The sequence below is a fragment of the Drosophila suzukii genome, chromosome 2R, assembly GCF_043229965.1.
Source record: "Drosophila suzukii chromosome 2R, CBGP_Dsuzu_IsoJpt1.0, whole genome shotgun sequence".
Taxonomy (NCBI): Eukaryota; Metazoa; Arthropoda; class Insecta; order Diptera; family Drosophilidae; genus Drosophila; species Drosophila suzukii.
The window spans coordinates 23,519,914-23,545,638 of record NC_092081.1 but is presented as its reverse complement, the minus strand read 5'-3'; the positions used below and the strand labels follow the sequence as shown (position 1 = coordinate 23,545,638).

The 25,725-nt window shown below is 39.6% G+C and overlaps 1 protein-coding gene across 42 annotated transcripts in view; it reads right to left on the bottom strand.

Annotated features, from left to right (window-relative positions):
* Positions 1-25,725, bottom strand: part of mbl (splicing regulator muscleblind) — a 180,873-nt gene that overhangs the window by 5,483 nt on the left and 149,665 nt on the right. For 6 of the 42 annotated variants that reach the window (XM_065863609.2, XM_065863616.2, XM_065863610.2 and 3 more), the window contains 6 exons: positions 23,759-23,929; positions 22,432-22,614; positions 20,368-20,601; positions 14,000-14,251; positions 12,468-12,509; positions 7,678-11,665 (listed from right to left, as the gene is read on the bottom strand). In XM_065863609.2, the coding sequence (XP_065719681.2) occupies positions 9,650-11,665; positions 12,468-12,509; positions 14,000-14,251; positions 20,368-20,601; positions 22,432-22,614; positions 23,759-23,929 (2,898 nt within the window). In that variant the 3' untranslated portion in view covers positions 7,678-9,649. Of the gene's footprint in view, positions 1-582; positions 668-1,446; positions 1,572-1,598; positions 1,982-2,514; positions 2,574-7,677; positions 11,666-12,467; positions 12,510-13,999; positions 14,252-20,367; positions 20,602-22,431; positions 22,615-23,758; positions 23,930-25,725 lie in introns of those variants that run through there. The other 36 variants (XM_065863620.2, XM_065863621.2, XM_065863623.2 and 33 more) reach the window with 26 other exon arrangements.

The window sequence follows — 25,725 nt, the reverse complement described above, 5'->3', positions numbered from 1 at the left end:
AGTGGAGCGTTAGTATGGCATAGTTGGCGGCGGGCAGTAAGTTGGTTTGGCAGTAGAAAACAGTGAAAGCTTTTCCAAAAATTTATCTGTTCGGTAATTTTTGTTTCGGTAATAATTAAGTGATCTTTGCTGCAGCAGCTGACTTTCACACAATTTTACATGAGTTCTTATGAAAGTGAGTGGTGAAGACTTGGCTTCAGATTTAGCTGCCCGAAAAACAGAACCTCTCGAATATGTTTGTTCTTTACAATATTTCATACTTTTGTGTACTTTTGTGTGTGTAATTATCTTGACGGAAAGCCAAAACTAAAAGTATATAGAAAATCATCACGAAAATAGTCAACCATTTTATGTTAAATCAAATCGGCAGCCAATTTATCAAAACTAAATAGAACAACTCTTTTGGTGTCTTCCTAACTACAACTCAGGATAAAATCGGAAATCATCTCAACAGTGTCTAGGAGAAGGTAGCACTAAAAGCGTTTAGATATAGTTTAGAAACGTAAGGAAAGGAAGGGAACGCATATAGAGAAAGAAAGGGCGAACTGAGGAAAAGGAAGAAACTTAGGCACATGCACTTACCTTCAGTTAAATGAACGAATCTACAATTTAACCGACTGCACATAGATCTATTAAAATCTTGGCACACCGGGAGGGTGTCCAGTAACTATATTGGGCATGAGAGTTTTTGTTGTGTGTTCAGACATAGTTTTTGTTTTATTTTTTGGGTATGGCAGGATGCAAACGGAAACCAATTCAGGAAATCAAAAAGAGTTTGTGTGTTTTGTGTTTTTTTTGGTTTGGGAATTTTTTTTATATTTATCATCGGTTTTCAGTTTCGAAAAAAAGAGAAGAGCAGAAAAAAGAAAAGAAAAAGAGCACAAATTAGTTATATCTTATAATATTGAAATGGTTCTCTAGAATGGTTAATGGTTGGTTAGAATAAATACGGTTTCGGTTTTACAATTGCTTGATGTTGGTGGAGTTCCAGATGTTAGTCGTAGTTAATAGAGCTAACTAGATATGTAGGTATAGGTATGTCTCGAACGTTCGTTCTTATCGGTTTCACATGATACATTTAATATAGATACTCGTATGTTAAGCTAGTTTTCTCATCGACTTAAATAATCTAAAAAAGGCGGAAGATTCGAAATCATAAAATGGCATTGCAAATGAATCGGAAAGGGGTTCGGCATTTCTGTAATCACAGTGTGTTCCTCGCAACTGTTTTTCTGTGGGTTCGTTGTTTCCGTCTTTTGATGGGGATATGTACATAAATATATCTCGTGTGTGGAACTTAAATGCATAGCTGAGAAATAAAGTTTGCCACGAAATAAAACACTCTGTGGAAGCAGCAAGTATTCGATCAACAGAAACTGGGCCAAGAAAAGCTAAAAAAGCTTCGGAAGCGAAGCGCCTCAAAGAGCTATCTATGGATGGACTCACTCGTATATGTCTGTTAGGGAACTCAAAAATGCTCTGATCTCTGAACTGATCAATCTGATTGCTTTTGCTTAGGTTCTATTGGGGCTGTACTAGGCGGTAACAATTACATATCCTAATAGGCGGCACTAGAAATATAAGAAAAGAGAAGAGAGAAGAGAAAGAGAGATCGTAAAAGGTGGGGTTAATGTCTTTACCATCAAGTCGAGGCCTCAATTATATTTTGTGGGCCCTACGAGTGCGACACAGAAACAACCAAAGAGGGGCGGGAAAAATCAAAAGCTGCCAAGCTGAACTCAAAGTTAGGGCCTCGAAGATTCTTCGATCCACTAAGATGCTAACTGAAGCACACGAAAAGCTGAAGCTGAAGGCAAAAGCTAAGCACACAGAAATCGGCCAAGAAAGAAGCTCGACGGGAAATTAACCAGGATAAAAAGGGGAGTTCAAATCGATTCGACCGCTGCATACCTAATTATGTAAAAGGTGCCGTTCACTAGCATCGGACACTGAGTGTACAAGAGGCCCCTCTCCGGCTGGGCTACGATTTCGAAATATATAGAGAGAATACATGTTATATGGGGTAACATCTCTGTTGGGTGTGGGTGGGTGGTGGTATGGCGTGAGTGTTGTGTGTGGGTGGGTATTCGGTAAACAAACAACTGCTAACAGCTATGACACCCCGAGGTGTGTCCAGCTCATGTCTCACGATGGGTATTACATAGTATGGCCCATGGCTCCTCCTGACATCACCAACGTCAACGTCATCGTCTCGAGGCCGCGCCTTTGGCCTGTTTGTTTGCTTATTTGCTTGATTGTTGGTTCTCGTCTGAGGAGCGGCAGCGCGTTTAATTTGATTAACTCAACGGCCCACCTTATAAGACTGTCCCCCCGAATCCCAGGGTGTACGAATTTACACGGGAAAAATACTTGCTGCTCTCTAGTCGTGTTTTATTTCCTTTTCGGGGGATAGCTAAAGGGGTCAGGGGTCGAAAATAAAACTTAGCATCGGGAATGGGCAAGCGCTCATGCAGGAAGCCTACGGAAGTCGCCGTTAGTCAGGGCACACTGTACCTGGCCACTGACATCCGTATAGATGACACAGGAAGCGTTCAGGGGTATTTTCGGATTCGCTATGAGACCATATTTATTTGGCCAGAAAGCCGAAAAACATGCCTCAATCCAATATGCGTTATGAGAGAAATGTTTATATTAAAATATATTTTTGTGTGGGTGGATTTTGTGATTTGGTGACAAAAAATAGATAGAGGGAAAGTAAATGTGTCAACATAAAAATATACATAATAGTTTTAATATCGGTTTTTGTTGGTTTTCCATGCAGCGTTTGTTTTTCGATCCAAATCCGTGCGTGATTGTTGTTATTCATAAATTAAATAGATATAAACATTGGGTTTCGTTTGGTTTGAGTTGCATGCAAATGGTGAGAACATTGTTTTCATGTTTTTTATATATCATTGTTGATTTTTTGCGCATGTGTGTTAGCATGTAAAAGGATTAGAAAAATTAGAGGAAATAATTATATTGTTCGTAAATCCATCGGAGAAATGAAAATAAATTAGTTTGCATTGAAAGACTTAAAATTAAGCTTAAGCTGCATATGCGAAAAACAAGCCTCAGACTAGTAATACAACCGAGTTAAACCCGTATGCTGGTCGGATTTTCCGTCCTATCTTCCACCTCGTTAACGGCCCTTGATTTCGAATTATGCAAATAAAGGGAAAAAGCCTCGAAAAAAAGTTTTCGGGAAAGAGGTGAAAATAAAGTTTTGCGGGCCACACGGGACACGAGTTAATAAATGTAAATGTGTGACACCACGCCCTCCGTGGCCGCCCACCATTAAAATAACAATGTTTTCGTGTTGTAATTACGGCTTTCGCCCTTTCAGACCGCACCCACCCACTCTTCCCCCCATTCTCCCAGTGTAATTAACTTGTTGCTGGCGGAAAAGTTTTTTCGGATCCCCGGCTTTGTTGTTCGCATATGCAAAAAGGCAAAACGCACTTAAACCTATCGTAGATTAGTTCGGGTTCGGTTCAGTTTGTTTCGGTTTTGGTAGGGTTTGGTTTTTAAGCTGGGTGGCGCAGCAGCAGCAGTCAAATTAGCAAATTATAAAAGAGTAGCATACTTTTTGGTTGGTTAGTCGACGCTGCAAATAAAGGGATTTGAATTATACTAAAATAAAAACGGCAAATGAAGCGCAGGCTAAGCGGCAACTGAAAAAAGCAGAAAAAACAAGGATGAGTAGTGAAATAAAAATATTAAATAAAAAAACAAATTAAAACTCATTTGGCAGCAGCAGCAGCTATTCACAATTTTTGAAGCGCATTTCAAACTTGTTACTGCGTCAGCCGTAAATGCTGTAAACGAGATAAAAATAAGAGGGTAAGGTAAGCTCGGTTCGGTTATCAAAAGCAGGGACAAATCGCTCCTCACAGGACATCACACAGAAACAAGGCAAATACTTACTACATACATACAAACAAGCCTGCAAAAGTCAATCAAAATGGTAGATAGATACATGTACGGATATATATATATAGAGGGGGAATATGCATAGGAGTATCAGATTTCAAAGGGAAACGCAAGAAAACTTTTACTAAATTCTTTCGGTTTACCAGTTTGCCTTGTAGTTGTAGTGTTTGTTTTATTTTTGGGGTGTGTGTGGGTGTTTTTTGGGTGTATGTGGGCTATAGACTCTGGTTCTTCCAGCGCAGGAAAAGTTGAAGCAGTATTCTATTTGGTTTTAGATGTTCTCGTTCTCAAGCGATTCGCAGTGCCTTCAAAAGCAACTTCACCTAGAAAGCATCTCGCACTACAAACTTGCTAACTAAGTGTAAGTGTATGTTTATGTATGTGTGTGTTGGGGTGTGTGTACTGTGTGTGTGTGCGTGTTCGTTAAGTATCATATGGAGTATAGCCTCCTCTATGTTCAGCAAACAGTCAAACATTTTACATTGCGGATCTTTTATGATATCCTGCTGTTACGAAAAAGAAAGAAAAATTCGTTTGAAAAGAAACAAAAAAGAAGTCATGTTAATAACATTTTTTCTGGGCCACAAGTGTATTGTATTTGTGTATGTGTGTCTCGGCGGGCTAAGGAGATCGGATGTCCGATCGGGCGAGAACTACATATATTATGGTATGATCTCCGATCTTCCTTAGCTCCACCGATCCAAGCGTTAAAACGACAAACGATTCTACCAAAACTAAAAAAATGGTGAGCATTAGACATACTTAGCATCTATATAGCAGGTATCAGTCTTCAGATATAATCATAGGTATACCGTTATGGGAGTAAACAAAAGCTCGGATTTTGGGGGCGGTGCACCAGCTTACCTTAGAAGTGCTTTCATATAGCTTTACCATCATACCACATGCCTCAGAAGCCATACACGAGTTATATATGTATGTGAACAAACGCAATGTACGAGTAGTAATATCGATCTCGAGAGCGAGCGAGAGAGATACATATATAGAGGGTAGAAAGAGACAGCCACTTGCAACGTCACTGCTTGATATTCATACTCATAGTCATATCGGAATACTTGCTACAAAAAAGTTCTGTTTCATTGAGCACATGCTGAAAAATTACAAATTACGCTCAAATCGAAAAGTCTCAAAAATGATGTGGAACACAATATTAAATCAAATTAACACAAGAAAGGCCAACTAAATGAAAGAAATATCGGAAGTAATATCAGCGTACTTTCCCCCGCCTATTTCTCCGAGAAAGAGAGAGACGAGCGCTTTCGATGGGCGAACGAAAGAGTGAGGTATAGTGTATGTTCGAAAGAGACGACATTACTGTTTCTTTAGCGATGCTCATACTTCTTGTAATGACCTCAAAGAAAAGCTTCAAGTTGGGATAGATATTATTACATCGGAGGACTGACTGATTCAGGGATCATGCTAGTGAAGGATCGTTATAGTTAGACTGAAAATCTTGAGGTTGTGAGAGTTACATCTAGAAGATAGAGATATAAAGTTGCTTGCTTGAAAGAGAGAGTCGTAGATTAAAATAGAGCAAAATGTTGGCAAAAACTTAAAATGGTTCGAAGCATTTTCTTTGAAAACATTACAAAAAGCGCTTAACTCTAGTGGGTATACTTGATATTGACATATATATAGTTTATATTCCATACACAAGATCAGCTTTAGCCAAACAATACAGTAATATTTCTCTGGATAATCCAGCAAGCCAAGTGTACTGAGAGTTCTACCAAAGGAAATCGGGTGTGTCTGTGTGAGGTGTGTGTGAGAAAATCAAAAGGATTTTAGTCGAGCAGAGAGCACATTGAGTTTTACGTACGCCTAAACAGTTACCACCGAGGTTCATAAAGAAAGAAGCGTAAGGGGAACATAAATATCGAGGAAGCTTGATTTAACTTAAGTACTAAGCAAAATGAGTAGACCAACTTAGGTGTAAAATCATAAATATACCAAATCAAGTATGGTTCATAAAGATAATTAAATTCAAGTTGAAACAGCCAACAAATAGAGAGAGAGAAAGAGACAACGCACAGCAAACTGTTGTATATGGATTAGTAGTGGGTGAGAAAGAGAGAATGTTAGTTTTGCTTTGATCACTTTCCAAGGTTCGAGTAAAAGAAGCCAACAAGTTGATTTACGGTTTTTACAATAAAACGTATATAATATAATTTCAATATAATTTGTTTTGTCTTTATAATAATACGACTAATGTTAGCACAGATATAACATATTCATTAGTGTTCTTGCTTGTGTATAGATGTGTGTATAGATATATATATATTTCGACATATATATTTAAATGTTATGAATAATTTTTACTTCGACATTCTTGCTCTGTTACCAACTCTCTTGTTTGATTTGACATGCAATCGGTTTGCCATACTTTTCGCTCACTTATCGTCGATGGTAGTGAAAGCGAGATGAGATTTAAATTAAACTTAGTTTCTTTTTTCTCAAGTGTAATGTGTGTGAGATTTTGGGTTCGGCTACAAATTAAAAGGAGGCAACTAGGTGGTTCCACTAAACTATATCTTCTATTGGACGGTACTGTACTTCTATCTATTGAAAAGGCTTGAAATCCCACTTTACTATGTTGGAATGGACTGTGGTTTTCTAAGTGGTATCTTTTCTTTTTATTTATTTATTTTCTTTTGTATATTAAAAATCAGCCTAACTCATGATTATCCTAGTGTCAACTGACAATTCATTGCTATATTGTTGCATGGTAATGTTAACATACTGCTTTTGTTGTCTGTCTGTTTGTTTCTGTGATTTTTGGTGCATTGCAAGGTTTGAAAAAAGCGGAATAAATAATGAGCTCTTAGATCTGAAATGCAAGTTAGTTATATCTTGGCGCCATGCAGTGGTAAGTGGTGTTTTGGTTCGTTTTTAGTTTTCTTTTTTTGCTTTAGTTCTTAGTTATAGAGCGTTTTCTAAACATTTTTGCATAGTTCCTTTTTTGTTGAAAATATGGGCCAACGGCAACAGTTCTACATTGTTAACGAAAAATTTAACCATACGACACATATAGATAATGTTATCATACTTTTAGAGGCAAGACATTGAGATATATGATGAATATAGGTATACTTTAGTCTGGTTTAGCTGGCTATACGTATATATATATATTGATTCAATATTGTTTTCGGCTGCCATGTTTAGTAAGCATCTTTCTTATAGAATATATAGAGTAAGCCAAGCATTAGCTGGCCATAGGCATATAAGGTAATGTTTAGATAAATGGTATATTCAGATTTTACAACTAATTCTCTACCATTAGCGTACTCATTTTGCTTGCCATTATTCTAAGAGCTAAAACATATAGAATGAGATGGATTTACGGAGGGAGTAAGATCAGATTTATATCTTTGGGAAGAAGCAATTGTGAGGGAAAGCAGGTCAAGGGGGAAAAGTCAGGCAGTCCTAAGAATATGTGGGTGTTTCTGTGTCTGTGTAAGGGAGATAGCGGGAATTGCTCGAATCACTGAAATAATATTCAACTAAAATATTAAATCAAAAATTCGACAAGCTCTGGGGAGAGAGAGATTTAAAGAAAGAGTGCTGCTCTGCCCAAAAGCGCTCGGCAAAGCTTGTGTTTTTGTGGATCGGGATCTGATATATTTTATATATATCAAGAGAGTACGTATAAATCAGAGGTGAGATGTAAAAGCGGCACAACAGAAAACGATTATCAAGTGATTACCGAAGTAAGTAAATCAAATAAAGTAAAATACCAACACACAATAATATATATATTTGTTTTTTCGTAAACTATATATTTAGATAAACACACGGTATTTCAAATAAAACATTAATAAAAACTATCGAAACTAAACTAGAATTAGGATTAGAATTAGGATAAGAATTAGTGGCAAACATCAAATCGTTGTAAGACATTAGAAGTACTTTAATTAAAAACAATTTTACAGAGATTATCGTATATATCGAATAGTAATGTGTGTAGTATGTTCTCGGATGTGGAGTTTTTTTTAGCAGGTGCGGGGTGTAGGCGGGGAATCTAAAACTTAGGGTGCGCAAGTCAGTGGCAAATTTATCTTGTTTGCTTTTGTAGGTTCTTCTCAAATAGTTTATCAATCGGGAACACACTTTAAAAATTATATAATAGCTACACTAAAAACTGGTTTATAAGTACATAAAATACATAAATATCAACGTAAAAATTACATAGAAAAGAACGTAAAGAAAAAACTGATAATCACACGAGATCTAACATTAAAAACTTAGTTATGTTTGTCAATGATTTTATTCTTTGCTTAACAGTTCAATTACAGAAAGGAAAACATTTATAATACATCGAAAAAGTGGGCGATAGGGGTTAAAAAGACAGATGAAGAGTGGGATCGGGGCTGTTATAGAGATAGTCGTTATAAAATCAAAAGGATTTACATAGTTCTGGTCAACACATCAAATTTAAATCTCGATAACATAACATTAACATAAATCAATTTTGCTGGCTTAACAGTCTGAAAGGTGTACGGGTGTGTATGGTGTATGGTGTGTTAGAGTGAAACGGATAGAGAGACGTGATCGTGAGTGGTTGTGACTGTACTGTAATATCTGATTAGTAAGCTAGACATACGATATACAGATCGATCCTGGTCATGTTTATGCCATTTTGTTTTTTTTTTCTTTTTTGTTTTGGTGTACTGGTGAGGGATGAGCGTGTGTTAGAGTACATAGTGTGTGTGTATATATTGTATCGTATATGGGTAGCAGCATACAGCACGTACAGCTAGGTTTATATGTATATGTATATCGTATAAGTATTCTATATAAACTAGACAATATTCGTTACGCATTTATCGTTGCTCAACAATTTTAAACAATTACAACAGCATTCACGCTAGCTATCTAGCTAGTTAGGAAACATTCAGAGACAGCGATAGGGTGTTAGAGAGAGAGCGCGGAAAATGAATGATGAGCGGGAGCGAGAGAGAGAGACAGCTATTCGAGCTACCGCATGTGGGAGACAGGGACGGCGATATGGCATCAAGCACCCGCAGCTAGCAACAAGCATACACAACTGTACCCAGCATCGGCAGCAGCATTAGAGGTTTATCCTTATCCCCAATGGCTTTATCTTTTTGATCCCTCAAAGCTTTTTCGCTATCACAGTTCTTCGTTCCTCTCTCTTTTATATCCCGCCCTGGTTTTTGAGTTTTCTCTATCCGTTTTTTGTGTGACCGCATTCTATAAACTAGAGTTGACTAAGTGCTATCCGAAAAAAGGAACTTAAGTATTACTATCAGCTAACATCTGTTTCTCTCCCGTTCGCTTGTGCTTTAAAAGCCTGGTTTTTCGATTCTTGTGCGAAGATGGCAACACTTTTGAGTCACAGTGAGGTTATGTTTCGTTTGTCAAATAACTTAATGGCAAATTATCGATTCGTTTCTTTTGTTAGCAAGTTTGGGCATTCGTGTTAGTAGGCTACGATCTTCGATCGTTCTCGCTGTCTGTCTGGGTTTTGTTATCGTGTCATGGTTCGTTTTTCTAACGCTATGAGGCCTATGGTACAACTAAGGTCTTCTCTCTACTTGTCCTTCTTCAAGAAAACTGAGGCACATAATCTTACGTCTTCGATGTGTTTAAATCTATGAATCTAAGTGTGACTTTCCATCCGTTTGATGGCTGGGTGTCTTAAGTACAGTTGTGTTTGTGTTTTTTTAGTATCTGCTTTTTAGGAGGTCTTCATCTTTTTGTAGGGGTTCAGGACCATGGCACTGCCGGGAGTTCCTGCCTGTGCGGCTGCTGCCGCTGCTGCAGCAGCTGCTGCATATTGCTGCGCCGCAGCAGCCTGAGTTTGTGGCATGGCATAGGCTGCAGCGGTGGGCATCATGGTGCCGGGATAGAAGTAGCTCTGGGCCTGGGCATATGGCATGGGTGAGGGTGCTCTCAGCAGGGCAGCGGATTGATATTGACCCGCACTCACGGAACCAGCTGGTACCGAACGCACTGGGGTACCGGCAACAGGTGTGCCGGAAGTGGGGAGGGATCCCAGCTGACGTAGTTGGGCCTGGGCTTGCGCTTGGGCTTGAGCCTGAGCTTGAGCTTGGGCTTGAGCCTGGGCCTGCATTTGAAGTAGAGCTGCCATGGAAACGGCCTGGGGTTGAGCCGCCTGAACAGTCTGTGGACCGGCCGCATAGCTCTTGTTCAGGGTCAATCCTGTGTAGGCAGCAGCTGCCGCCGCGGAGGAGGCTCCTGGCTTGGCCGCACTGGCCACCTTCATGGCGTAGTTCTTCTGGGCCACCTCCTTGGCCAGGGCAGCGGGATCAGTGTAGTAACCCCCAGCCGCAGTGGCCTGAGGAGCCAAGCCAGCAGCAGCCGCATAGGCGGCATAGGCCTGCTGGGCATAGGCAGCCTGAGCTTGAGCCTGGGCCTGAACTTGGGCCTGGACTTGGGCTTGTTGCTGCTGCTGTTGCTGCTGCTGCTGCTGATGTTGCATCTGAGCCTGGGCGTAGGAGGGCGTGGCACTGGTCAGGCTCACCATGGTGGAGGTGGCTCCTCCATAGGGGGAGTAGAGATTGCCATAGCTGTAGGCGGGCATGGCATAGTTGATGCGCTGCAATCCCTGAGCCTGAGCCTGAGCTTGAGCCTGAGCCTGGACCTGAGCTTGGGCCTGAGCTTGGGCCTGCACCTGGGAGTGATAGGAGACCGGAGGAGCCGATGTGGTAGAAGTGGGTGTGGGCAGAATGCCAGTGCTGTGACCATTAAGCGTATACCTCGAATAACCCTCGCCATTCTGCTTGGCATAGTTGCGGGATGCTAATGTTGCTGCTGGATTGGAAACACTCCCACTATCTAGATCCCCATTTAGGGACTCTTCTGTATTAGCCGACTTCAGCTGACCATTGTTAAGATTATTATTGATGTAGGACAAGTAGTTGTTATTGTCACCCAAACCATTGGGCAGGGGCAGAAGACTATCGCCTGAAGGGGGGGAACTTGGGGGCGGGGTCTGGCCATTAGGGGGCGTGGCAGATAATGCTGCTGCTGCAGGGGCTAATGTGTCTAATGTATCTGTTGTTGCTACTGCTGTGTCTGGTTTTGGTGAGATTGTTCGTGTTGTATTACAATCGTTAGAGGGACTTGGGTTTTGGTTCGGATTCAGATTCAGATTCGTTTGGTCACTATTGTCTTGATTGCTGGCTTGATCCGCATTGTCAGTTTCACCATCAGCAGCACTATCGTGTTCTTTGTCTTGATCTGCATTGCGATCGGAATCTTGATCTTGATCGCGGTCTGGATCTTGATCACTATCGTTAGGATTAGTAATGGCTGTTACTGTTGTTGTTGTTGTTGTTGCTGATGCTAATGACGTTGATGATGATGATGCTGTTGTTGTTGTTGCTGCTGATGATGATGGTATTATATTGGTAGTAGCGATTACAGCGTTTATGATACTTTTATTATTAATATTATTAATCATATTAATATTACTGGCTGTTGCTGTTGTACTTGTTGTTGTTATGGCGCTACTTAATTGTAGTTGTTGTTGTAGTAGTACATTTTGTTGTTGTTGTTGTTGATGTAGTTGTTGTTGTTGTGGTGGTGGTTGTTGTTGTTGGGGATACTCACATGAGACTGGCACATAGGGCTGCATTAACTGCTGATAGGCGGTCGCACCGGGCTGATAAACTGGAATGCCAGACTTTTCGGCAGCTGGACGTTTGAACGGAACCATGCCAGAGAATTGCTAAGAAAGAGACGGGTAGAGATGGGGGTGGGAAGAAGAAAGAGATGGTAAATATTGATTAGTATCTTCATCCATTTAGCTGCTATGCTTTCATCTTAAGCTACTGATAACCATATACACTATAACAATTGCTTACAAACGAGCTTGCTTTTGGGTTAATTTTGAGTTTCTTATTTTTTCGCTTTGCTTTGCTTTTTTTCTTTGCCAATTTCTGTTCTTCTGAGGTGAGAGTTACCAAATCATACGAAATATATTCGAAACGAAATATATCTTCAAACTGAGGTAAGAAACGAAAAGGATATCCAAACTTAGGCTGGAGTATACATAGTTTGCAACTGAATAAATCGAAAGTGCGTGCAGTCGAGTGGAAAATTGGGAAAAGCGTTCGCAGTTTACATCTATAATATGTGAAATGAAAAAGCTTTCGGTGTTATTGATTTCTTTAATTTAATTCTTTTTATGATTTCAATCCGATCGGTTTTAATATTTTGTGTGTGGTGCATTTAAGCTTTGATGTCTTTGTTGGCCCCTAAGATCAACTTAGAATGTCTCCATTTTTGATTATTTTGTTAATAAAATGATAGTTATTTTTAAGAAGCAGACCAATGGCCACGATTTATCGATAAATTGCTCGAGATCGATTGATTTTGAATGCATGCGGCGTTCATCGAAAGTTCGGCTGGTTAGTAGCATGTCTGGATATATTCAGGCAGTAGTCTTTATAGTGTATACATAGTTGATCATTTTCTAGGCGGGCTACTACTGTACGTGGCGATTTTGTCATTCAGTTTGGAGTACTTACGAAGTTTTCATAGTAAAATGAACCAACCGTTTTAACATCCATCTTTTTTGGCATTTATCGATTGTTGTTGATTATGCGGTTAGTGTATGATTTTTGTAGTTGATTGTAGTTGGGTTATCATTGTTTTGGTTGATGATCAGATCGGATCGGGGTTAGCACACACATTTCGCAGTTATTATATTCGATTTCGATTGCGAGTTCGAGAGACAGTGAGATATAGGTGGTGGAGTTTTGAAACGAACGCAAGAGATTTATGGAATCGAAGAAGAGCAAATGAAGAGGAGAGAAGAACACAAATGAAATTAGTGGATATATCCTGGGCACAGTACGGTGGCGGTATTATGGCATTAATCAGATACATATATACATATAAACGGGTACACAGATACTTAGTCCTAGTGGGTGGCAATGTGATGTGATGTGTGGGCGTGGTGGGCGTGGTGGGCGTGAGGGGCGTGGTGTAAACGGAAAAGGGGGCGGGATAAACAAAGTCTGCAGGCTGCAGGTGGTGCATGTTCAGCTAATTAACCAGGAAAAGCACTTAAACAATTAAGCTCGCGAATGCAGTCACACGGCAGAGGCGAAAGCGAAAGAAAAAAACTTACGGATACCGCTAAAGGTATATCTACAGCTACAGCCTTGGCAATTATCGGTTAAATCATTTTAATTAACACTTGGCAGGGCAAATGTGCTCGTGTTGTGATTGTGATTTATCATATGCCACGTGTAATTGGTTAAACTCGCTCTTGCCATTGCAAAAAGTCCGTTTCTGTGTCTGTGTGCATTGATTAGTGTGCCTGTGTGCGAGTGTGTTTCTTGGTGAGTGTTTGCGCTTTTGATATATCGGATAATGACTTCATTTTGTAAATTAAACGAAGGGGGATTCAGCTGCATCCCCAGCCGACCTGGCCATGCTGATAATAAACGTTAATTGATGGCACTTTGATGTGCATGTGACTGACTAACTGAGTGGGTGGGCAAGTGAGTGATTGAGTGAATGAGCGAGTGAATAACTAAGGGGAGGTGAAAGTTAAGAGCATTTCGTTTCAGGGACCACAAAGTACGGGGGAGTTGTACTGGGGGCGGGGTGTATAATCTAAGTGGTTAGTCCTGATCAGTTTGAAGTCAATGGCGCTTTGGTTGGGAGCAAAATATTCAATTCATTTGTGTATTATTATTATATCAAAATGTATCTTGATTTGAAGAAGATTGGAACTTTATGTAGAAGTTTTGAGAAAATTCTGATAAATTAAATATTTTTACCCCACCAAAGCAGCGCTTCAGAACTTCAGTTTCTACTTAAAACTATAAATTCTTATAGCGAAGATCCTAAGATCTCTTCACCCGCCTAAAAGCATGCAACGAAAAGGCAAACTAATTTGATCAACCAACTTAAGCATCAAACCAAAATAAATTAAAACTATAACAAGTTAGAAAAATTACAAAAAATCGAAAGTGAAAAAAACAAAGGTTGGAAAACGGAAAATCGAATAACGCAAAAACACAAACAAGGTGAAGGAAAAGAAAAATACCAGTGGAAACATATCGGTCGTGTCCGCCGCCCGCTTCTTGCCCACTTCCAGTGTATGATGGCCCATTACGGCGGCGGCGGCAGCGGCGGCGGCAGCAGCGGCGGCGGCGGCAGCGGCGTTGTTTGTGGTGGTTGTTGCTGTTGTCGAGGTGGCTGCTGCGCCAGCGGTGCTGTGGTTGTTGTTGTTGATGTTGTTCAGCTGGTGTTGCAATTGTTGTTGTTGCTGGTGATGGTGTGCCGTCAGGGGTGAGGTCTGTGTGTGTGTGTTCGTGCGTTTTTTGGATTTGGTTTTTGATTTTTGTTTTTCAAAAAATTGAAATCAAACGAAAATTTCCCACAGGCAGGCAAAATATGCAAAATATACAAGCATTTAAATGTTGTGTCCATTAAATAGTTGAGAGATTCCAATTTGAATTATTCAAGCGGCAGTGGTGTTGGCATTTTTAATTGATTTTTTTTTTGTATTTTTGCGATTTTCATGAATTATTAATTAGTTTGTCCATTTTTTTATTTTTTTTTAGCAAATTATTTGTTTGAGTTCATTTTTGATGTTTTTTTATCATATTCCAATTTAGTGCACATATGTTTTTTATTGTATTCGTATTTGTACCATCCATCGTAGAAGCAGTTACAGTGTGCGTGTGTGGGTGGTGTTTGAGTGTGTGTGTTGGCACAGGCGAACAGATGAAAAATACATAATAGTAGAAGAGTACGGAAGTGTTGTGATATCGATAAGTAAATAAATAGAAAAAATCAAATTTACGTATATATAGATTATATTCGTACAGAGAGTAAATATGAATTTAAATCAAGTAGAAATCAACGGTAATCCAAATAAACACGATTTCCATTTGATATTGAAAGAGCCTTAAATAAACGTTACGCATACCAACTAAATGTTAATAATCTCGATTAATATTCATTGGTTTATTCGGAAAGAAGAAGCGTAAATCAAGTTAGTTTTGTGTGAGTGAAAGCCTTGTTTGGTTAGAGAATCGTATCAGAAAAAAGCTTGCGAAAGCCAGCAAAGTGTAAAAGCCTTGTTCTTCTTACAGTCTAAAACTTGTCGTTTCGGGTTTTCTTAAGATCTAACTTAGGGGATGGCAGATTGAGGGGATTGCCAACAAAATCACTTGGTTCACCAATTGATTCGCCACCTTTTTGACTAGACACATTCGCATTTGTGGTGGAATTATTATATCATAGATCATTATACCTACCGATGCATCGTTGCTGCTGCTCATTTATAAAATAGGTGACTAACTCAGGGAAAATGCAAATTAAGCAACTCTGGTTGTGTATTTTCGGGGGATTGAGTTTGATTTTCGGGGTTGGTGTTTGGGATTTTGGAATTTCTCGTCGTGGCCCAGTTTCGGTTTTAAGCCATTTCGTATATACCCTTCCGTGTACAGTTTTAATTCCCCGGCAAAGTTGCGACCCCGATTTCCGTACCCATAAATTTCCTCAGCAGAGCTCAATGCTAATGCGTTTAACACCGCAATTGGGTTCAGCTCTGGCCCGATTTTCGCCCCTTTACCACGAAAGTGGACCCATGTGTGCCTAATAACCAAGAACCACAAAATAAAAATAAACCAAACACAGCACAGGCGAACACTGGAAAAAAACTTGGCATACATTTTTGGGCGTAGGTCGCATGAGAGAGTGCACAAATTTGCATTTAAATGGGGGAAAGCGAAAGAGACAGTCAGTCAGAGGTGCGAAAGAGAAGGCCAGTTGCCTACTCCTTTGCTTTTTTCACCGCTTTTTTTCGGCTTGTGTCACTGGCAATGAATGCTACAAATGGATTAATTCGCTTGGGCGCGACAACATCGTGGGGTGTTCGCCATATGCATGTACACAAGGGTGGTCCACTCTTTTAAGCAAATTCTATTTTACATTCAACGGCTCTTACAATTTTTATGCATGTACGGGAATCCAGAAAATTTCTTTGAGAAAAAATGATTTTGGCGCGAATTAGGAGATTATCACTCATACGCATTGTTGCCGTGGTGGAATTTTATCACTCATACGTAAAGTTGGCGTGGTCAAAAACTCTTTTTTAAGCTAGCGTAGATTTCAAGAACAAAGTTTTTTCTACGGACTTTCAAAAGGGATTAACAAATCCACAAGTCCTACAAGAAGAGAAAGATATGTGGCACAAAATTATAATTGGCTTACGTGTCGTATGAGTGATTTTTAAGAAAAGTACGTCCGAATAATTGTTTTTATATATCCAGTGGAAACTTTCCACATTTTTTTAAACGAAATCAATAAACCGCTTTTACAATTTTTGTGCATGTACGGAATTCCAGAAAAACTTTTTTGAGAAAAATTGATTTGGGCGCGATTTAGAAGATTATCACTCATACGCAATGTTGACGGGCTCAAAAACTCTTTTTTAAGCTAGGGGCGTAGATTTCAAGAACAAAATTTTTTATACAGACTTTCAAAAGGGATTAATAAATCCACAAATCCTAAAATAAGAGAAAGATTTGTGGCACAAAATTATAATTGGCATTCGTGTCGTATGAGTGATTTTCAAGAAAAGTGCGTCCGAATAATTGTGATTATATATCCAGTGGAAACTTTCCACATTTTTTTAAGCGAGATCACTTAACCGCTTTTAAAATTTTTATGCATGTACGGAATTACAGAAAAATTTATTTGAGAAAAATTGATTTTGGCGCGATTTAGAGGACTATCACTCATACGCAATGTTGACGTGGGCAAAAACTCTTTGTTAAGCTAGGGGGCGTAGATTTCAAGAGCAACATTTTTTTTGGAACATTTTTTTAAACGAGATCAATAACTTTAAAACGTTTTGAAATGAGTGAATTTTTCTTCAATAAAGTTCAAATTGACGCACGCGTCGAATGAATGATTTTTAAAGGAACCTTACGACTTTCTACCTTTTCAAGGCAATCATTGCTCTCCCATGGTACCATGTAAAAGGGTAAAAATCCTTTTTTATTTTTGGGCCCACCCTCATGTACATACGTATACATATATGGAAATTCAACCATTGCTGGAGGTGTGTGTATCGGGGTCGAGTCCATAAAAAACCAGCAGGCCTGAGCCAACAGACTCCGCTGGACAATTCATTGGCATGGAAATCTCTGCTTTTAGTTAATTTTCCGGTTCAAACGTTATCCGGCCCGAACTAATCCATGTCGTACCGTGTCCCTGTCCGTATGCCTGTCCGTATCCCTGTCCGTATACGTGTCCGTGTTCCGTACAGGTTGACATTTACATTTTTGGTCAGTTCGGTGGGAAAAAGAGGGATCTCCCTTCAGATTCAGTTTCACTTTTCCTCCGGCCTTTTCCTTGGCCGAGATGCTCTTGTCACGCTTACATGACGGGATTATAGTTCTGTGGGGTCGTTCGATGCGGCAGGTGGCATATTTTTGTGGGGCGATGGAGATCCCCCATCGATATGGGGCTTTTTACTCCTCTTCGTTTGCTGACATATGGGGGACGTTTCGGTGACCCAGAATGCCAAGCAGCAATCATAATAAACAAAACTTAAACGCTTATCAACGGACAGCAACAATAACACAGGGAAATTATAGAGGGAAATCATATATGCAAAGGCAAAGTTTTGTGTTTGGTCTGTTTCTGTGGTGTGGTTTTGTAGAGTCTGTCGATTTGTTTTGGATATGAGTATATATAAAGGTAATTACGTTTATAACTCGTTAATTAGCTAACTGTATAAGGGGTTTGAAGGGTACATTTAGGGAGATTATTATATAAATATTGGGGTTTCTTATATCTGACTACAGTCAAAGTAAAAAGATTTAATTGGAAAACAGTGACATCTTTTTACTTTGCAAGCATGACTTGGTTTTTTTTATATGTACAGATATATTGTTTAAATATTATAAAGAAGTATAATATTAACTGGAAACAAGTCTACATAGGGGTATTTAACAATGAGATGTGTAAAAGAGTGGAAAGTTGCTATGAAATGAAACAGCAGCGCTGCATCGGTTTTGTATATTTGACTATATAGCTCTGACTACATCTTACGCTATAGATAGACGAACCACTTTCCTGCTTTAAAATTCGGTTTTATTACAGGGGAAGACAATCAAGCGGGATGTCAAAATAATGCACGATAAAAAAAACCCGGCAGACAGGTGCAATAAGGTAAGCGTTTAATTCCCATTTTTACCAGGGCTGTAATCACATTAAACGAGCACCCATAAATACAATTATCGGTTCAGAAGAGGGGCGGGGCAATGTCAACATATGTGCCTGGGTGTGTGTGCTGTCGGGAAGGTATCAAAGGACATTTTCATACAATAATCACGTTTGTCCTGCCCTTCAGCTCGACGAGGAGAGCCCCGATTGAATTACGCCTAAAATGCTGCAACAATTTTTCACTTTATGCGATATTATGCTGCAATTATGTGTGTCATTTTCACCGCCCTGCCCTCCCCCCTCCCCTTGCCCATTTTCCCATTTTCCCGCTTTCCAGCCTGGCCAACAAGGACACCGTTGTTGTTTGTTGCGTCAAATAAATTTCCAGCAGAAAGCAATTAAGTCGCGAATTAAGTACGGCGCATAGGACACGCAGCCGGAAAACACGGATACGACCACGTACGTGCCCATGTGTGTGCGAGTGTGTTGGCCCGGCTGCCTCGCTTTTCCGCTTTTCCTCGCTTTTCCCCCGCCTCACCCCGCCTTTTCCCTGCTCGACCTCCTGCGTGCTCAAAGTTTTAACGCGTTGTAATAAATGTTAATTTTGGCCCAACGAAAATCAACATTTATGGCGTGTTTTATGTGAGCTTCAGCATATTTCCTGTGTTTCCCGGATATTTTCGGCCCAACTCTCCTGGCAGGATTATGCTCTTCCCACATTACCCAAACTGTTTGTTTGCTTTGTGTCTGGTTGGCAGGGGCGGCTCTACTTAAAAAATATATAATTATTTATTGATCTACAAACAAAATTAACATCTAAATGACGCTGAGAAACACCCGTGTTTGAATGGTGTCCCCCGAAATGATTGTTGAGCATTTCATTTGCCCAGAACAAACATAATTACGTTCGGCCAAATGAATTTTCAATTAGCCATAAAATTTTATTTAATGCTTCTCCACTGACTTATTTTCAATGAGACCCGCAGAATAATATTTTGTATTCATAATGGGAAGTATACTGTGCATTAAACTTTTAAATCTTCGGTCAAGCCTAAAAAATAAGTACAGAAATGACTGTTTTTACTATAACCAACTCTAAACTTTAATTTTTAATTAAATAAATAATTCGAAAATTTTTGAGTGCATAATCCAAATGTGTCACGTTATATCAGGCATAATTATTCGGTTCATTGATTTGAATTTTTCTATATTTTCCGGGACGGGCGAAACTCGCTTAAGCGTTTATTGCCATAGCCAGTGGCAATGTCATTGAATATGCAGCATAAATAAATAGCATAATTTGTGTTTTACAAATTTGTACGATTACACACTTTTCGTTTTATTTTTTCAGCTCTTGGGGGGAATAACAGTTATTTGTAGAGAGATTTTGTGTGGGTGGGCGTGTGTTTGCATAAAGTTAATTAAATTGTTTGCATGCGGCATTAACTTCTAATTAAATTTGCTTTAAATCCGTATGCGAGTATCAATGGGTAGAGATTTGCCAATAAAATCGAGCGGTGAATTTGGTACGAATTTAAGGCAAATTTAATCAACTATTTGGAACTAAGCAGGATGGCCTAAGGTCATCGTTGGCTAGATATATACAGGAGATATAGGTATATAAATATATTTATATATTCGTGTGGCGTGTTAGTGCAGGAGTAAAATTCTGTGTTGTATTTCTCTGTTGAGGTTATTTGGAGAACATAAACAGAAAACGCTAGTTGGGCGACTTTTTCACAAAATGACTACGGTGTCTAAAAGTATGCAGCACTTTTTTACTATGTTTTAGTACTGTTTTATTAAATGTCTAACGTTATATAAAAAAAAGTTTTTCGATTGTGAATCTAAAACGTTTTGTTTAAAACATTTGAATATAATTGATTTTTTATATAATTGAAAACTAATCATTTGTATTTTGATATTTCAAAAGGTATTTTCTTACGCCAAAAAGTATGCTACGCCGCACTGCATTTATTTATGAAGTCCTATTTTTTTTCTTAATAATCATTTTGTGAAAACGTCGCCCGGCAAACATGTTCAACCAAAAAGTCACTTCGCAGTTAAATAAAAATAAGGAAACCATAAGATATTTAGGCAGCACAAACACAGGAATAAAATCAAAATCAAAGTAACGAAAACGAAACGAGAACAGGGCGGTAATCGATCGAACGCAAACGCAAGAGAAGGTTCGAAAAGTATAGAAAAATATATAGTATATAGCCATACCGCAGCTGCAGCAGCGACAGCGGTGGCGCGTGTTTGGGCCGCTTTTAATTGTGCCTGTAGGTGCAGGGGGGGATGGAAGTAGCGGCAGGGGTCGCGTGCGCACCTGCCCTTCACGGCGTCCATGCAAACCGTTATCGAGCCGTCGTCGTGCCTGGCGACGGTCTCCTGCGGGTGGGCGAACCGGCACTCGGACTCCGCCCGTTTGCAGGCGCCGCGCAGGAATTCGCGGCACACCTGTTATCGGTTATCGGTATCAGTTATCGGGTATTCGCATTCGCAATCATCGCATCATCGATCGCAAAACACACACACAACACGAGGCCCGCACATTTCCGTGATCATCATTGGGTTTTTTGTTAAAACATTTTGTGGTTGGGGTGATCGTTTATCGTTTTTCGATTCATTGGATCGTTTCGATTTCGTCGTCGCAGCGCACATCGGTATCGGTAATCGGTATCGGGTATCGGTATCGGTATCAGTTGATTGCGGGCGTTGGCAGCGGATAGCAAAAGTGGCAGCAGTTGTGGTTCAGAGTGGTTCAGTGGTGTTTTCGGTTTGGTTGGTTGGTTGGTTTGGTGTGTGTGTGTGTTTTATAGGCGGAGAAGGTGTATGTGTGTGTGTGTAGAGTGTGTGTGGAGTGTGTTTTTTGGAAATAATGGAAGGATATTCAGTAACAAGTTCATTTCTTTTGTTTTTCATTTTGTACTTTAGTTATTATTGTGGTTTACGTTTTAGTTTTCATCAAAAGAAAAGTTAAGTATTTGCGCAAAAATATATATATATTTTCGATTCGTTCCAAGTCAAATATGGTAGGCAAGATTTAGTGGTTAGAGCCGATACAGATGCATTTCAAATTTGCATTTTATTTGTGTTAGGTTTTTGTTTCGATTATGTGGTACTTGCCTCTTGGAATTGGTTTTGCTTTTGTTTTTTGGGGTGTTGTTTTTATTTTTGCTTCATGCCGATTAGTTTTCAATTTGCATTTTTTGGGGTAGTGCACTTTTGAGTACGAGGAAACACAAGAGGAACACGTAGCACAAACATAACAAAAAGGAACAACGAGAATGCAAGGATTATTCGAACTCAGGAGTAGTAAAATAACACAAAGTCGTTACGGGGAGCTCGGGTTGGACTGTTTGTAGAGAGTATATATCGGTGTCTGCTGATTCAAGAACTCAGGGAACTAGGATATTTAAGAAAGAAAAATCATTGAAATCAATGGCTGAACAACTACCAACTCTATGGTACAAAAGATCCTCTAGGGAATACGAAATAGTCCGCTACTCCTTAACTTCATATCTACGATGATATATTTTCTAAGACTCTATAGAGGAGAATGGGATGAAAAAAGGAGCTTCCCTTCCGCTTAATCAGAAAATCAAAATAACTATACGAAACGGAAAATCAAAATCAGTAATCAGAAATATCAGTGCAAAGAATTCTGCAATTTTTTATAGTTTTCTTGGGCTATATTTACAGGGCTCGTAAGCTTCCTAAAAAAGCTTCTGAAAAGCAGCTGCTAGGCCAAGCTGCAGTATTGTGCGATCGACTTGATCGATTCTTACTAATTCGCTGATATGATGTAGATAAAAAATATATTAAGAAATGAAATTAAGAAGAGAACATCGAGATTGGGTGTCTTTATATTTGGTTTCAATTTGGCGGTGTTAGACAAATACGAATGTGTGTCAAAACGTCGAATCAATTTCTGGTTATGTGGCGAATTATACAGTTGATTTTGGTCGCAATTTCAGCTTGATCTTTTGGCAAACTCAAGAGAACTCAAAACTCTGTACAATGTCTTTTTTCGTTTTAGTTCGCAATACTTGTATACGTAGTTTAAGATTAATTCTAATTAGAAATATAAATACATAATCACATGCCACGAAAAGGAAACATAAAAACGGAAACAATTTTCGTTGCGTGTAAGTCTCGCCCTCGGCGAACAAACAAATTAAATTAATAAACACAAAGTAAGCGTAAATTAATCGCAGCAAATTGACTTCCTTGGATACATAAGTTTTTAGAACAGATACAAAAATGCGGCATCGGGCCGAAACTCACCTCTAATCTGTCGGAACGTGGTATTTTCTGCTGGGCCACCTGCACTGTCTGGGGCACCACGGGTCCCAGCTGGGAGGCCACGGCCGAGGGGTCCGGACCCAGCAAGGTGGGCACCAGGTGTCCCGTTGTGTAGTACGGGCTGTACGAGTTGGCCGGAATGCCGGTCAGATAGGGGTTCGTGGCCTGCAAGAGGGGGGATGGTCGGTAATCAGTCATTAGGGCCTTTATCAGGGCAATTCATCAAACAGTTGTCCATCAGGACGTAATTACAGTGGCACATCGCTGGATTAGTTGGAATTGCCTACGCACAAGGGATAATGCTGTCATAATATCTCAAACGGGTAATATTATACCATTCCGTCTCTTATTTTCTACTTAAGTTTTTATTTGCATTATTCCCTCATAGCAAATATCAATTGGGGATACTTAGTTTCATACGATATCGTTGTAATTTCCTATTAAGAATTCCTGACAGCTCAAATAAATAGCTCTGCCTTATTATCCCACTAAATAAAATAAATATTCTTTTTATACCTATGGCCAATTTTAGAATGTGTTTATTAAGTTCATCATATTTCCCTATATGTCTTAACGACAATATTTTCCAAATAAAGCAATACTAATACTACAGACAATATTTCCTTAACATAGGAAGTATAAAAAATGCTACCATTTGGTTGGATAATTTTTCGTAAGCCCCTGACAGAATTCCTGACTGCTCAATTTGGTCCTATTTTAAATCTGTTTTATTTATGGCCCATCCCCATCCTAATCTAATGATTCGACACCCCATTGAAGGCTCACACTGCCCATTTACTGACCCTTCCGTTGGGCTTAAGTTATGCCTGGCACGCACTCGTAAACCTTTTTGGCCCCTGACACGAACTCTAATGAAAATTCATGCATTTTTCAGCAATCAACATGGGCACTCCTTTCCCCTCCCTCCGGAACACCAAAAAAGCTTCTCCCTAATGATGGCTGTCGTTTAGCTGCAAATCCACAAAAACCATGTCGCAAATTATTTGAGAATTAATTTTCGATTTGTTATAAAGCGGGGAATTTCCACCCCCACTACCCCATACCCCTGCATGAATAAAACATTCCTCTTTCTCACTCTTTGACTCATTTTCGCGCACTTTGAATTCCCCTTTTTTGCTGGTTGGTATTTCGGATATTCATGGTGGCGCCGGAGGAGAAGTTCTCTTATAAATATTCATATTTTCGAACTGGAAGCCAGTGGGCAAGCAGGGAGGTAGGGAGTCAGGGAGTCAGGGAAAGCTCGGAAAACGGGGGAAATTCAATTAAAGTATTAGAGGGCCGCACTTACCACGGTTGGCACTTGGCCCGATATGACCGGCTGGCCGGGCGCGATGCCCATCTGTTGCATCAGTGCATTCTTGAGGGCCAAATGATTGCGTCCGTTTATCAATAACTGATCCTTCAGATGCTGTGGTGGATGAAAGTATTTGCACGGCGGTTTATCACGATTACAGCGGCCCTGGAAGAGAGAATGCAAAGGAAATGTTTAGCGAATTTTTCCACTTCATGTATACTACGCATATAGAAAGAGAGCTCCATAAATCGCCCCAACTGACAGCTGGGCCATAATTCACCTTCGATTACTGGGCAGTGGCAATTTAGTGAGCGTGCTGGCCAGGAAGTGCTTTTGTCGCACTAAATAAATTACTTGAAACAAATTTATGTTAATGCCTTCTACTCCTGGCTGCGGGTGCTGTGTTGATTAACACAAATTGTTGTGCTTAACCTTAATGCCCGACTTGTTTCAGGTTCGATTTGCAAGGGTAAACACAGTTTCATTTGGTTATGTTGAACAAATAAAAGGGGGTGTTCTAGATATTGTTTTTTTTAATAAAAATATAAATTATATAGATTAAGTAAATAATATTATACAGTTTCCCATTTTTATATCAAATGATGTGCAATAGTTTTATTGATCAAACAAAAAGGGGTGTTTCGGATTTGGTTTTCTTTAATGTGAATAATACTCTTTGCTTTTAATAATTTTTTGGGTAAATAACTTTTTAAAGTTTTAACATATCTGTAAGGAACTGACGCAATATGCACTTAAATAGTATCGTGGAATTGGGTAATTCAATCTCCCCCATTGAAGTTGTTATAATTGGGCGCCATTTAAAGCAAATTACACCTGGCTGCAGTAAAGCCAGTCCTATGTAATTTCTGTTATCCTTGGCATGACTCAGAGCTCCGAATAACTTTATGTTCGTGCTGTCAACACATTTCACCCAAGCCCAAAGAAGCCAAACCAATTAACTGCATGCAAAAGCCGTTGCAATTTTCCTTCGGGCCAAATCTGGATTCCGGAATGCTCGTGAAACATGGCATCGCATTTTCCAAGCATATTTTCGGGCTGTATGCGCGATCGAAATTCGTTTTTAATTGCGAAAAAGTAAAATTTCACTTCATTAGCACGTGTAATTGTGGCGGCGGATTAACGCGGCCCACTCCCTTTTTAATATTTCTTTTTTTAAGCCGAAATGTCAACAATAATTATAATGACCATGGGATGGAAGGGCAAAAGGGGGCGAGCGGGGGCTAATGCCCCCAGATGCATGCAACGTGGCATGTGGAAAAGGATTCCAGGCGAAACGAGGGCAGGCCAACTGGCAAACAAATATGCATGTAAATTATATTTAATTCAGAGCAAATGAAGTTAACAAATATTTGCATACAGCAAGGCGCTGGGTAAAATGAGTGAAAAAATGGGATAAAAAACCAAATTTATATGTAAAGGGGGAAAATTGTGTGTGCATAAATTGATTGTTTGTCCTGGCCAGAGCAGGACAGCAAATACCGGGCAGACAGGGACGGCAACTGTGGCACAGAGACATGCCAACTCGTTTTCGGTTTCTGTTTCCTTTTGTGTTTTTCCCCTTTTTCCCCTTTTTCCCGTGCTGCTGCTGATGGCATTTACAATTTATGACGCCCTGAAAGCTGTACAAGATTTATGGCGCCCAACAACTGGCGCTAACTCACAAATAATTGTTGCTGAACAACATTTCTGCCTCTGTTTACTCGCATTTTTATTCACAATGTTATGATTCTCGAAAATATCTGTTAGCATATTGACAAATGTGGGGCAAACATTCAAATTTGCGGGGGTACAACTTTTTAATAAACTATTTGCCAACTATCATTTGTAGCCACTCTGTGCAAAGCCATAAATTAGCCTAATTAATTGTCAAATGCTTTGCATTCCCCAACGCCCAGTGGATGGATAAATATTTGGCGAGCCAACAGAATACTTGGCATTGT